The 14500-nt window shown below is 44.2% G+C and overlaps 1 protein-coding gene across 1 annotated transcript; it reads right to left on the bottom strand.

Moving 5' to 3' along the window:
• Positions 1 to 8033: 8033 nt before the first annotated feature.
• On the bottom strand, positions 8034 to 13118 carry LOC308164043 (RNA-splicing ligase RtcB homolog; the record flags this gene model as incomplete). Its single annotated transcript, XM_080538205.1, has 6 exons — positions 8034 to 8141; positions 9801 to 9920; positions 10188 to 10298; positions 11003 to 11191; positions 12080 to 12255; positions 13043 to 13118. The coding sequence occupies 6 exons, from the start codon at positions 13116 to 13118 to the stop codon at positions 8034 to 8036; spliced, it is 780 nt and encodes a 259-aa protein (XP_080394331.1).
• Positions 13119 to 14500: the final 1382 nt, after the last annotated feature.

Here is a 14500-nt window from a genome sequence, read left to right as displayed (position 1 = left end):
TGGATAGGAACTATTTCCCTGCACAACAGACCTAATGTCAGATTTCAAGACTTCTGCTGCAGCCATAATAAGCCTCTCCTTGTCATTATCATTGCTCTTGGATCCTTCAAAAAAGTCATGGAGAATTGCTGAAGCCGTCCTTCGGAATGTCACCACATTCTGTTTTCCTTTTACCTCCCTGAGCAAAATGTCACAACCAAAGTGACTCTGAAGTTGTTCTTTCATGTGGCGAAAGCTGTATGGCTCCTCATCATCTCCTAAGTAGTCCTTCATCCTGATGATGAGGTCATTTATTGTCGTCTGCTCCTCATCACTATGGCGCAGATAGTCTGCCACTTTCAAAAAAGCATCACCACGAGAAAGGGACCGGGGCCTCCCAGATTTACGCCTTTTTGAGCCATCTTGAAAACACTTGGGAACTTGTCTTCCAGTTCTGAAGCTGCCGTTGCAAGACTTGTGGTATACTGTGTCAGCAGCGTGAAGGTCATTCACATATAGCAATCTTCCTCTCACTATATCAGACCAATGGTCCGAACGCTTAGTGCAACATTCAAGTAATTTGGTCTGGAAGTCTTTGGTCCTGACAGGAATCAGTTTGAACTCTTTTAACTTGCCTGAATATCTGTCATGCACCCCACAAAACAAACAGTGATCTTTGTATGAAAATGAGGGGCCAGATGATCTGCGCTTACAACCAACTACCCCTGCTTCAATATCTTGCTGCTGTTTCTTCTGTTTTTCTATGTCCTGTGGGTTGGTAAATTTCCTCCGGCATTCTACATGAACCACTTGGCCAGGGACTACGGTTATGCCTACATTGCATTGTTCATTGGCTCTGACAATACCATCACATCCCTTCTGGGTTAACTTGACAGTCAGCACGTCATCAGATGTTTGGTTCCCACAGAATACACACTCATCCGTCTCCATCTGGAACAAAGTTATTAAACAAGGCACACTTTTAAACTTCTGATATATTTTGCTCTGCTAACGAACACTATCACCCTGCCAGCTGTGGCTAGCTAGCAAATGTCAGCTAACCACTAGCTAACATGACGAGTAACCTGTAATTCAATGCAGCAAAAATGAAGACTGTTGACAATTATAAACGTGTTTTATTGTATTGAGTCGTAGAATTAAAGGAATGTCTAATCCTTTGTTTGAACTAGGCTACTTACCAGTGACAGCTGTACACACACTGTGGCTAGCTAGCAAACGTCAGCTAACCGCTAGCGAAGAGTAACCTGTAATTCAATGCAGCAAACGTTTTTTTTTTAAACCGGGCGTTTTTCTAACCGGTTTTGCCTTCCATCCACACGCACCCGGCGTTCGCGGTTACTGAAACCGTGCTTTCTTGAGAACTCCGGCCAGGGTGAACTTTTGTAGAAACTCCGGTTTCAGCGGAGAGGTGTATACGAGAAAACCGGGGTTTTCGACTTGAACGTCAATTGTGCGACATCTATGACGTCAGAATATATGCGCCATTAGGCATTAGGCATTAGGCTACTTGTAAACAAAGAAGAAGAAGCAGAAGAAGAAGAGGCTACATGTGCTAAGATGGACGTAAGGAAGATCCTGCTGATTTTAAACATGCTAACAGGAGTAGTTTCTTGTATGCAGAATAAAATCCAGTTAATCGCCGAGTTACTGGAGCAACAGAGGCACCGGAATATGCAACGGAGAATGCTGATAGAACTAGCAGTCTTCTTTTAAAGTAACATAAACAAACTGTACAATAAAAATGTAAAAATGTAAAATAAAGTCTCTTGTTATTTACAAGGTAATATTAATTGAGCTGCCTTTTCAGTAAAAAAAAAAAACTTAAAGGTGTAGGCCTACATACAACATTGGTTACATGGTTACACTACACACTTACACGCGGTTTTGTGTGGATGGTGTTTTTTTATAACTGTGATTGTGTGGACGCGTTACAAAAAAAACGGTGTAGTGTGGACAAGGCCTAGCTAGCAGCGTTTGTTGTGGTTTCATCAGTGACTTTTCTCCCATTCTGTGTTTGAGGTGCACCAACATTCAAATACTCGTGTCGTCTTCAATTTCTGTCCGATTTCAATGTGTGACACATCATTTGAAAGCTTACAATCTGTATTTTCAGAATATGTAAAAAACTGAAAGTGTATGTTGGCAACTGATTGATGAAAATATTGTCTGGCGTCACATTTGGCAAATAAGTGGGTGTTGGGGTAGTTGTACCCCTAATACAGGTATAAGACTTAAGAATATCCTCTGAAAAAGTGTTTTATTGGAAAGATTGACCCCCAAAACATAGGAAAAGACACCAAATATGTTGGATAGGTATACATAGGCCCTCCAATATTAACACCATTTTACCCAGATGGCGTCACTCAAAAACATTGTTTAACCTCTTTTGACCTTGAAAAAAGTATGATCCAATAAATGAATTAATTAAGACTTTTAGTATATGATGCAGGAGGGTATTAGGAACAATTAAAAACTATGAAACATTACTATTGCAATTTCTCCTGGGTTGGGCCTTTTTTTTAGTTAGATTGACTGGACTACAGGGACAGACACATGGTGGACAGGGACAGCAGCAGAGCCTCGCACACCTGGACAGACAGAAAGCCAAGGGATATTTTCAGGAAACAGTCCAACTAAGTGCACGGTTGAAAAACGTCTCGCTTAAGTGCCCTTTTGAGTGGCAAAAATGCCCTTTTGAGTGGCGAAATTAGAGGATGTGCCCTATTGGCTGCCCTTCCAATGGTCTAAACTTATAGATGGTCCCAGGGTCGGAGTGGGACTCATTTTCAGCTCTGGAGTTTCATGCCTCAGACCGGCCCACTTTAGTTCACAACCGATTACAGGTGGTATTTTAGTCTGTAATAGCGGACTCACTGTTCTCTACAGTCTTCTCTACATTTACAGGATGCTATGTCATGGGTTTGCTTCATTGTTCCCACACTGGTACAACAGCTCACCTGTGCCTTCTACTGTGATAGCAGCAATCCCTTGCTGGACACCACTAGGGTAACCAGGTCCCAACAAACCAAATGTGGGACAAGGAGTATGTTTGTGTGGGACAATGTGGGACACCCTCTCAACAGGCCCGGACCGAACTTTAGGTGCCCCTAGTAGCATCCGCTTCCCCTGGCCGAGTTGAGAGCTATGTCTATCAATTTTTTTTAAATATATATGCATTTCCATTCTGTTTCCTATTCTGTTTGGTTTATTCAGTAGCATCCAATAATAGACTATGCAGATAAAAACTTAACAAATATATAACAAATATATTTAATTTGAATGTGAACCTCACAATAAAGTATCTGTATGGAGCAGAAAGTGAAGTCAAAGTGCAGTATCAATTTAGGCTAGTATATTAATAAAGACAAGTAGCCTGACAGTGTTAGGCCTGTAGATGATTGAGTATGTAGGCTATCTAGTTAGCTAACTTGCCTCCCATTTGCAACACAAATGCATTGACATAGCTGTCAAGGCTAACGCGCGCACACACTAGACGAAAACATAAAACACAACTCTGCACTCATTCAGACAATGACAGTGATAACAGCTGGTTAAGGATAAACCAATTGCCCAATTGCCCAAGTCATTTTTCAGTGTTTTACATAGCCTGAAACTACAGATTGTAAGCTTTCAAATGCTTTTGAAATCGGATTTTTTTTTAGGACGACACAAGTATTTGAATGTTGGTGCACCTCAGAGACTGGGAGAAAAATCACTCTGCTGCAGCAACAAACGCTGTTAACAGCTAGCGGCTAACAGTGGTACATCGCTACGAACGTCTAACTACGTCTCGCACAACATGCTGAGAACATGAACATGCTAAAAACACATAAATAGATGAACACACAGTCCTTGATTTTGAACACATCCTAAAACAAAAGTATGTTTACAAGTAAAGTGGTCACTTACCAGTAGCCTACGGCAAACGAGAACAGTGAATCCAATCCACAAATTATAAGTATTTAGTGATCGTTAAACTGTTGTTTGTTATATCGAGTGGGTACTTGATACTAGATATTGTTGACACAATAAGTTTCACTTTACGAGCCCTTTGAGTCAGCGGGTGGTTCGCACAAGCAGCCAGCTCCCTATATCCACGTGGGGCCGTTGCCATGGGAACATGAATGCTGTTTCCTGATAGGCTGAAGACGTTCCATAGAATCTGGACGTTCTGCTGCAACTGAACATGTCAGCGCTTGGTTGCGGCGCTTTGTTGCGGCGCTTAGATGGACACTGGCCCCGTGGCCGCGCAAAGGGGGACATCTGGTCACCCTATTTATATGGTATCGGCCCAGAATGGTACCGGCCCAGCCGCCCAGAACGGTATCGGCTTGCAAGTACTACCATGACTGAAAACCGTCCCAGACCGGCCCAAAACCAGACCGGCCCACCGGGAAAACTCCAGATCCTCCCGATTAGCCACCCCGGGCCTGCTCATAGCATAATTGCCTGTCATATTTTGGCCAAATTGAGATCTGCCTAACTCTACTCTCCTAACACTGCTGATTCACTGTGCGTTATTGCCAATGCCGTCAGCCTATTAGAATGCTTGTTACATTCCAAAATCACTATCTACTCAAGTCATCTCTTTGACAGGCATTTTTGACACTACATACAAAGATGGCTCGGCTGACCACAAGTGAAGCATGACCTAGGCAATTATCCCAGTGAGCAATAGACGTCTTTTCAACCTCATCGCATCATAGCCAAGATCAAGTCCTTCCTCACCCCCAGCGACCTGAGGAGGGTCGTCCTCATGCTAATATCATCTAGGCTTGACTACTGCAACTCACTATATGCGGGACTTCCTGATAAGACCATCTACCGCCTGCAGCTAGTCCAAAATGCCGCTGCCAGGCTGGTGTCAGGCACCAAAATGAGGGACCACATCTCCCCTGTCCTCATCTCCCTTTACTGGCTCCCAGTGAAGAAGAGAGTGAAGTTCAAAATCTGCACCTTTGTTTTTAAAGCTCTCAACAGTCTCGCCCCACCTTACATCAAGGACCTCCTGGACCAGTCTACCTCCTCAAGGCCCAGACCCAGGCTCAGGTCCGACGCCCAACTCAGCCTGAGGGTCCCACGTACCAACCTCAAGAGGAAGGGTGACCGTGCCTTTGCAGTGATAGCACCGACCCTGTGGAACGCGCTCCCTTCTGCCATCAAGTTTGCCCCCACTCTGGACTCCTTTAGAGCCAAGTTAAAAACCCACCTCTTCCAAAATGACATTCCCTAAATCTACTCCCTATTTGTTGTGAATTGTATGCCTGAGTTTTACGTTTAAGTCGTCTGTGTCTGATTGCTCTCTGTGTTCCTTGTCTTTGTCTTTATCTGTTCCTTTACCCGGGCTGCGCCCCGGGCCGATGTAAAAGTTGGATGGGGGGCGCATTATAAATGAAATTAACAATTAACATAACATAACCTCGCGTCTACAATATAAACCAATATAGACCAGCTATATTACGGCTATATTTTCTACTTATCTTAAATGCATGAAAACCGTTATTAAACCCCTCTAAACTGTCAGAATACGTCCCAGACGTCATGTAGTATGAGATTCCATGTAGTCTAGCATAGTTATTCATGCGGAAGTGGTGGTTTAAATTGCGTCTATACGTTGCTGTCCTTTAACCCAGATAAATGCGGTCTGTGTCTAAACCTGTTTTAGTCTAGCAGCACATTGAGTTTAAATTAATACCCTAAACGCCTGTAGACTGTCAAAATATGTACCAGACCGTCATTTAGTATGAGATTCCATGTAGTCTAGCATAGTTATTCATGCGGAAGTGGTGGTTTAAATTGCGTCTATACGTCGCTGTCCTTTAACCCAGATAAATGCGGTCTGTGTCTAAACCTGTTTTAGTCTAGCAGCACGTTGAGTTTAAATGAATACCCTAAACGCCTGTAGATTGTCAAAATATGTACCAGACCGTCATTAAGTATGAGATTCCATGTAGTCTAGCATAGTTATTCATGCGGAAGTGGTGGTTTAAATTGCGTCTATACGTCGCTGTCCTTTAACCCAGATAAATGCGGTCTGTGTCTAAACCTGTTTTAGTCTAGCAGCACGTTGAGTTTAAATTAATACCCTAAACGCCTGTAGATTGTCAAAATATGTACCAGACCGTCATTTAGTCTGAGATTCCATGTAGTCTAGCATAGTTATTCATGCGGAAGTGGTGGTTTAAATTGCGTCTATATGTCGCTGTCCTTATATGTCCCAGATAAATGCGGTCTGTGTCTAAACATATTTTCTACTTATCTCAAATGCATTAAAACCGTTATTAAAGCCATTCTATTGTCCTTACGCTCTACTCTATGACTATGAGGCTGGGAAGACAAATCGGCAACACACTACATGAACTGAATTGAGATTATATAGAAAAATAGTCATAGTACCTGGTGTTGATGACTGCAGAGGAGAGTCTATCATTGTAGAGTCATCAGTGGCTTTTCAAACAAAGATCAAAGCACATGAACAACTTTAAACAGGAACAAGTAGCACAGAATGAGAGGAAAGACCAGTTATATTTTAAAAATACAAACGCATTGCTTACAGGCATATTCTTCTTTGTCCTTTTCTTTTAATTCAAAGAGGTCCATAGAAACTGATCGTTAAAAGGAAATATCGTTAAAATGTGCTTTCTTAAATACAAATTAATTATTAAATTGAGATGGGTGAACCAACATTGTGACCAAACTCACATGGATTTGGGGGGCATTTTTTGAGCATTTGCTTCACAGAGGCCTTCTGCAACCCTGAAAATTGAAAAAACGTCACATAATAATCGCATTACGTTTTGCTACATGTAACCGGTTGGTTATTATTTCCAGTTTGCGGTTAATGTAATTTTGGTTAACAAATGCTTTCTTTCGCTACGATTGGAGACGGGTTACCACGTGACCATGGGACGTATTGAATTTCCCGGTTGGAACAGTGAAAAGTAGTATTTTTGGGATGTTTTGTACATTGGCACTACATTATTATTGTTAAAACACTATTTTCTATTATTATTATATAGTGGAATGCCTATAGAAACTTGTTGTGGTTAAACCGTGACCTACATTGACGTGCCAGAGAATGACTACCCTCCCTCGAAACCATCGCGGGTATCGCTTCTCGGCCTTTTGGCTAAGATCAAGTGTATCTGTTCTTATCAGTTTAATATCTGATACGTCCGGGGACGTTATATTAAATTGATTTTTGGAGCAGGGAGATGGAATAGGGGCTTGCTCCGTCCACACCACGCATCGACCTGGTACTGCAGTACCTCCAGGAACATAATATTTCAACGGCATTTCAAGGTCTAAATATAGGCCAAATTGGAAATTGAAACAACGTCTATGTTTAGACGTTGAAATGCCGTTGAAACATAGACAGGGAAACAACGTCTATGTTTCAACGGCATTTCAACGTCTAAACATAGACGTTTTTTAAATTTCCAAAATGGCTGATATTTAGCCTCGATTTCGCCTAGACGTCTACGGGCCATTTAGACGTTGTTTAGACGTCTAATCAACGTAAAATTGCTCACTGGGATGCTACGAGGCTAACAATATGATTCTGCAAAGCTGTCAAGTGTAATGAAAAGTGGTACACAGACAGTTAAAAATAACATTATTTAAGAAATATAACAAAAAGCAACAACTTATCATTTGATGCAATGAATCATAGGTGCTCTTTCTTTTATTACCTGTTTTGTAGCTTAACCCCAAAAGTCCCATTCCACTGCTATCGGCATAAAGGAGGAAAACAAACAAAAACCTACGCCACTCAAACGTCTTAGGAAGATCAATTAAAATATTACGGACTTTCTCTTTCCCCCATCTAATTTGATTGATCAATGTACCAACTGTCAATTGTGTCGAAATCATACGTCATAAGCTAAAAGCTGCTTATGAGGTCAGTCTGTGCAGGCTCCGCTGGCAGACAGTTCCCCCTGTCGTTCCTCGTGCCGACAGTTCACTTCCTTCATGATTTGCTCATGCGCTTCCTGGGTGAAGTGCTAACAGTGTCATTAACGGAGCCGAGCGCCTTAGCCCTTGATGACGGCGATGGGTCGTAGTTTGATGGCCTTCTTGCTAATTCCAGCGTCATGGCAAGTGTTGATGACATCTGTCACATCTTTGTACGACTGAGGTGCCTGGAAACACAGAAAACACCATTAGTCCCTATTCATCACCAAATAGAGTCTGGTAGTACTGGAATACAAGACTGCTATGATTCTAAAAGGGTTATTCCAGAGGTAAATCTTTATTTAAGACTCTAAAGGCCAATTCAGTTCTTTCAGGTTAGTATCTAGTACTACAATAAAACATGTTTACAATTACTATTTACAATTCAAAGGGCTTTATTGGAATGGGAAACGTATGTTAACATTGACAAAGCAAGTGTGAGATTTTTTTTTTTTTTTTTAAGAATGTAATGTACATACAATTAAAGATATACTATATTATACATCAGTTAGTTCCGACTAAGTAATTTGATTGGACAAGAGGCATTCAATGAGTGCCGATATACAGTATAACAGCACTGGGACTTTTAACTATATGTATCACTCCACCACACAGGTGTTCTACTAAATGACCATTAATTAGACTACATGTTTGTGTTCAGGTTACTTCAACAGTCCAGTTGAAGTTCAGTTGCAGAACTATTTTTTGTTGGCGGAGCCAAAATAAATGATAAATAAACAAACAAATCATATTCTGTTGTCGCTTATTACTGTTAACCAGTGGCGGATACAGAAAGTGGCTGATGGGTAGGCCTGGAAAAATCTGGGTGGGCCTGAGTGAAACTCATCACCGCACGTTTTAGACCTATGTATGAGCAGCCAGATGGATGGAACACAACCGGGCTCGCGATCATAGGCGCCGATTTATGTTTCTGCTCGTGGGTGCTCGAAACATTTGGGTACGACCAACACGCATGCACACACACGCACGCACGCAAAATATTCGCAGGGACTGGAGGAGATCACTATGCAGACCATGAAACGAACGGAAAATAAATAAAGTACCTGTCTACCCAGAGAATGCAACGGACAGCCAAACAAGTTATTATAATACACACACGCAAGGCATTCAAGTGCCCGCAATAGTCAACGAATTAACCAATAACCATCAACTATGGAGGACCAAGTATAGAAATTGTAATAAGAAATGCCTGTATTATCATTTGCAAGCTTTTAACTGTGGGTGTTGACAGTCCAGTGCAAACCGAAAGCTCAAGTTGAATCATACATGTACCTGGCTCGGACCAGTTGTGGTGATCCATCATTTTATTACAAAACCTAACGCTGCTTATTAGGGGATTTACGTAAACTGGTGTATACACATATATTGTTGTGTAAAGTTGTGTGCTTCTATTGTATTATATTATTATATCCAGTGAAGGCATACACAATGTTGTTCCACACAAATGTTTCCCTCTTCGTTTTAATCTTGGAAAGTCTCATAAAAAATATACTTCACCGAACTATTACAGCGCTGTCTCGGACTCTCCGCACGTCAGCGTGTGGCGTCATCATCTGTTATTGTGAATAAATAAGATTTCTAGACAAGGCCCACCCAGGCCCACCCATAGATCCGCGCCTGCTGTTAACTAATAAATGGTGCTGTAGAACTGTTGTATAAAAGCAATATCACACTTGAGGTCGTGCTGTTATACTGAATATCAGCACGGCTGTGATTGTCTTCGGTGCTCGGCCCGCGGCCGAATCACAGCCGTGCTGATATTCAGTATAACAGCACTCCCTCTCGTGTGATATTGCTTAAATAACTGTCTGGTTTCTCCTGCCTACCTCCTCCATGACCAGTTTGGGCGAGGCCACCCGGATGGCGATGCCCTTGTCTGCCAGCTTGTCCAACACGTCCTGGAAGTCAAAGTTCCTGCGGGCTTTGGCCCGTGACAGGGCACGACCCTGAAAGCACAACGGTGAGTTGAACCACTCGTACACACAACCTTTTAGTTCTTGTGATGGGTAAATAGGTCAGAAGTAAATGGTGAAAAAACGTTTTGTTAGGTTGAAAACGATTGACAGTGGCTATTGGGAACTCTAGCAAGCAACATGTTCAACATCGGCCGATCAAAGGGTGATGCGGTGAATAACTGATTGATTCGTCGGAAAGAATAGATAGAGAGAGAGAGAGAGAGAGAGAGAGGCGTAGAGGCCTTGGGTGATGCTTACCGCGCCATGGCAGGTGGTGCCAAAGGTCTCAGTCATGCCCTGTTCTGTGCCTGTCAACACATAGCTGCAGGTGCCCATAGTCCCCCCGATCAACACAGGCTGCCCTGTGAGCTGGCGGCAGATAGAAACAGAGACTGAGGTTTAGTTGATACGGTTTTGGCGAGTATAACGTAAACATTGTTTTTCAAATGTTGCTCACTGTAACAAGTTCGGGCACAGAGGGAGACAGACAATATGATCCGGCGGTTATAGAACGGGTTTTATTTGCGCAGCACACAGGTTTGGAGTCAGGTTTGTCTGAGCCTCGCTCAGGGGAGAACGTCTCCGCTCGCTCGCTGACCGACCCTTCCGGTCGCGGCTCTCCTGCAGCGCTCTCCGACGTCTCCGTATCTGACTCTCCGCTGCTTTCTCCCCGCTTCCTTGATTCTCCGCTCACTGCGTCCTACTCTGGGTCCCGGGGGAAAACAAAGCAACACATTAAGAGGGCACGTTGATGAGGACCCAATTGGCATCAGCCGGTGCCAATTGCGCCCCCATCCCTTCACCAACCGTCCTGTGGCTCCCCCTGCAGGTCGGAACGCGCCATGTTCCCCACACTCACAAATTAAGCAATGACTTAACCAAGCTCTGCAGCATCCCAGGATGTTCTAGAACATCCTTACCTAGCGACCATTCTAGACTATTCCACAGCATTAGAACGTCCTTACCTAGCGACCATTCTAGACTATTCCACAGCACTAGAACACCTGGCCTACCTAGTGACTATTGTAGACTATTCTCTAGAGGTGTCAGGTGACTGTAGTAGTTGCCAGTACCTGGTAGTCGACGGCGATGAGGGGGTGGTGCGGGGGGAAGGCCCGGGTGGAGCCCTTGCGGTGCACCAAGAGGGTCTTCTGCCGGCCGTCCACCATGTGCTCCTCCACCTTGGCGATGTTGTGGGACACGTCGTAGATGACGTGCATGTCCAGGTCGTCGGGCGTGGTGGTGAACACCTTGGCGAAGGCCTGAGGGGGACGGGAGGACCAACAACCGCACCAAGGAGATGTTACACCGACACACCCACGGCGATGACCACCTCAGACCTCTGAGTACATAGGTAGTGTGTGCTGTACACTTCTGACACGTTTCAACTCGCGCGGATAGACATTGGCGTTTTTCGGCGGCGTCTAAAATGTCTGCTTTTGACCTTTGAGTGCTAACGGGTGCATCTTGGTATTCTAGCTTTTTAAATGTTTGGGTCATTAAAGGTAGACTCTGGGATATGACGTCAGGCCAGGAAGTCCCAGCAACTTCTACCAGAGATATTCACTTCATTACTCTATTCACTTTATTACTGTAGGATTACTTATTTTACTTATTATTATTATTATAGTGATTTTGTATCTGAATGCTGCAATGCCAATGTTGAGGAACCAAAGCCAAAGAATTTTACCTGTGTACAGTGAGATGTACAGTGAGATGTAAAAGCGATTCTGACTCTGATATTAATACGTGAACGACACCGGGTGGCTCCTCTCATTTCTCCTCTCAGGCCAACACCCTGCCAACATTTAAACAGGCCCTCAAAACCCACCTCTTCCAGCTCACCTTCACCAGTTAACCCTCTCCCCCTCCCCTTCCCATGTGTCCCCAGCACTACCTTAATTAGGCCCCTATACATTATTTTATTACATTTTTTGTTTCTTTTTATTATTACTACTCGATCTTTTCAGTTTGTAAAGCGTCTTTGAGTGTCTAGAAAAGTGCTATATAAGTCTAATGTAGTATTATTATTATTATTGTTTCCTGATCGGCTCCGTTTTCTGGTAGCGCTGCCCGCCCCTTTCCCCCGTGGACGTCACATCCCAGAATCGACCCTCCGTCGACCACGGCCCCCCCATCGTCTGCTGTACCTGTCTGGTGAGGAAGGTCATGGAGGAGCGGTTGACCCAGGCGTAGTTGCCGGCGGCGGCCATGCCCTTCAGGTAGTCCTGGCCCTCCTCCGACGTGATGCGAGCGCAGGCCAGCTGGCGGTTGTTCACCGCAATCTTGTCCCGCTTCATGGCCTTCTCCATGGCAACAAGGGCGTCTACAAAATGTAGGCGTCCAGAAATATCCCCCCACAAAAACTCCTCACGCTTACAACCCCGGGGTAAATATGTTACTAGTTTATGAACACAGCCCAGGCACGCTGTTTTGAGATGAACAACAACAACATCAGTTCATATTATTTCAGTTTGAAATAACAGCCACATAAATTGACCCAAGAACAAGAAGTTAACTGCAATTAACCTAAAACAATAATACACACATACACACATACACACACATGCCATCACAATCATTTAGAATCTCTGAATTTAGAATGTTTGGTTGCTGAAATATGATTTGAAAATATACACATTTGACTCATTGCCATAGAAACTAAGAATTATAAAGATGCAATTACTTTTGAATATGTTGATGTCACAATCAATCCTAGCAACTTCAGCAGAATGTTTGAGATTAGAATGTTTGGTTGATAGGCAGCAATGTTGAATGGAATTCAGTTTTGGTGGCTACAACCCCAAGACTAGACCTGTGACTTATTTCTACAAGCTAAAATTCCACATTTTTCAAAAATGAGCGTCCATACTCAACAAGTTGACCGTTCTGCCACACTCCAGGTGCTCTCTGCTGCAGGGGAGGGAGGCAGGTGTGCAACCAAGCCTCGGCTCACATCTCCAGTGAGTACCTCTCTCTCGCCCAAAACTCTCTACAACTCTCTAAGTATTTGTAAAACTGCATAATTTGTGAAGAAATTACATTGTAACAAGAATTATTCAGAAATGTATCATGACTTCTTCTACAGCCTCCCTCTCCTCAGCCTCACACACCTGTGCAGGCAGCCGCCCCTGGTCTCCCACCCTGGGACACCTGGCTGAACTGGGAGCAGCGGTTCAGACACAACATGACCGTGCTCCAGCACCACTGCTACCAGATCATGCACGACCACAACCTTTCTGAGCAGGATATGGGTCGTCTGGTCCCCATCTACAAAGGAATGATGTCCAGGGCTTTGAGTGACCACCAGAGAGATAGAGAGGCCATCATTCGTTCAGTAGCATTGCTGAAGAAGAGGAAGGCCAGACTTATGGAGGAGGAGGAGGAGGAGGTGGAGCCTCCAAGGAAAAGGCAGAAACAGGAAGTTGTTTTCGGGGTTCCAGATTTGGCTGAGGAGATAGACTTCCTGTGTCTGAGACTTGGGTCCCTCACCCTCTGATTGACAGCTTGACCCCTCCTCCACTTTGAATGGACTGAACTCATGTGTTTAATTATTATTTATATGTTTTGAAAAAGTAGTATAGTAGAGGTAGTACTAAGATAAGATAAGATGGTAAGTAACACATACACATACACACTCACACACACACACACACACACACACACACAAACTGTGTGTGTTATGACACGGGGGCGAGGGAGCTCAAGGACACGACACCGGAGGCAGAATACAGTGTTAGCCCCGTAGGGTATTTATTTACAGTGCAGGTGGGTGGAAACACAGATGATGAGTCCGGAGGTTTCAGCCTGGCGGGCTGGGGGTTTCAACCTGGCGGGATGGCGGTAGTGGTTGGCATGGGCTGTGGAGGAACAGGAAAGCAGGGTAAGTCTCCACGGTAGGCCAGTACACAAGATATCAACGAATCACAAGAATAGGCACAAGAGCAAAGTTCATAACTAATCACAGAGGATACTTGCCAGGTCATTCTTAGGGAAGAACTGACGATGAATGAAGGGAGTCCAGGGTAGATGTAGCCAGAGGGTTAATTGGGAGTGGAGACAGGTGTGTTGGTTTGACTGTGGCTGGATAACCCTCCAATCACCGGGAACGAGATTCACCTGCGGCGGAGAGCACGCTGTGCTCGAGTTGTAGGGGCGGGTGCTCGAGCTGTGGGGGCGGGGGAGGGCGTGTGTGACGGCCCAGCCGTAACAGTGTGGGCATGATGACACACACACGCACGCTACACACATAAACTGTGTGGGCATGAAGACACACACACACACACACACAAACTGTGTGGGCATGATCACACACACACACACACACACACACACAAACTGTGTAGGCATGATGACGATGACACACACACACACACACACACACACACAAACTGTGTGGGCATGATCACACACAGACGCACACGCGCACACACACGCACGCGCGCACACACACACACACACACACACACACATACCAGGGTATATACTTCTGGGAGAATCTTGAGGTTAATTTCAATACCTCTCTAAGACTTTTTAAAGACCTTGTCAATATCTTTCCAGACCTCACCGCC

The sequence above is a fragment of the Nansenia antarctica genome (assembly GCF_963989245.1).
Source record: "Nansenia antarctica genome assembly, chromosome: 8".
In the NCBI taxonomy this organism is placed as follows: Eukaryota; Metazoa; Chordata; class Actinopteri; order Argentiniformes; family Microstomatidae; genus Nansenia; species Nansenia antarctica.
This window is presented reverse-complemented; position numbering and strand designations above follow the sequence as displayed.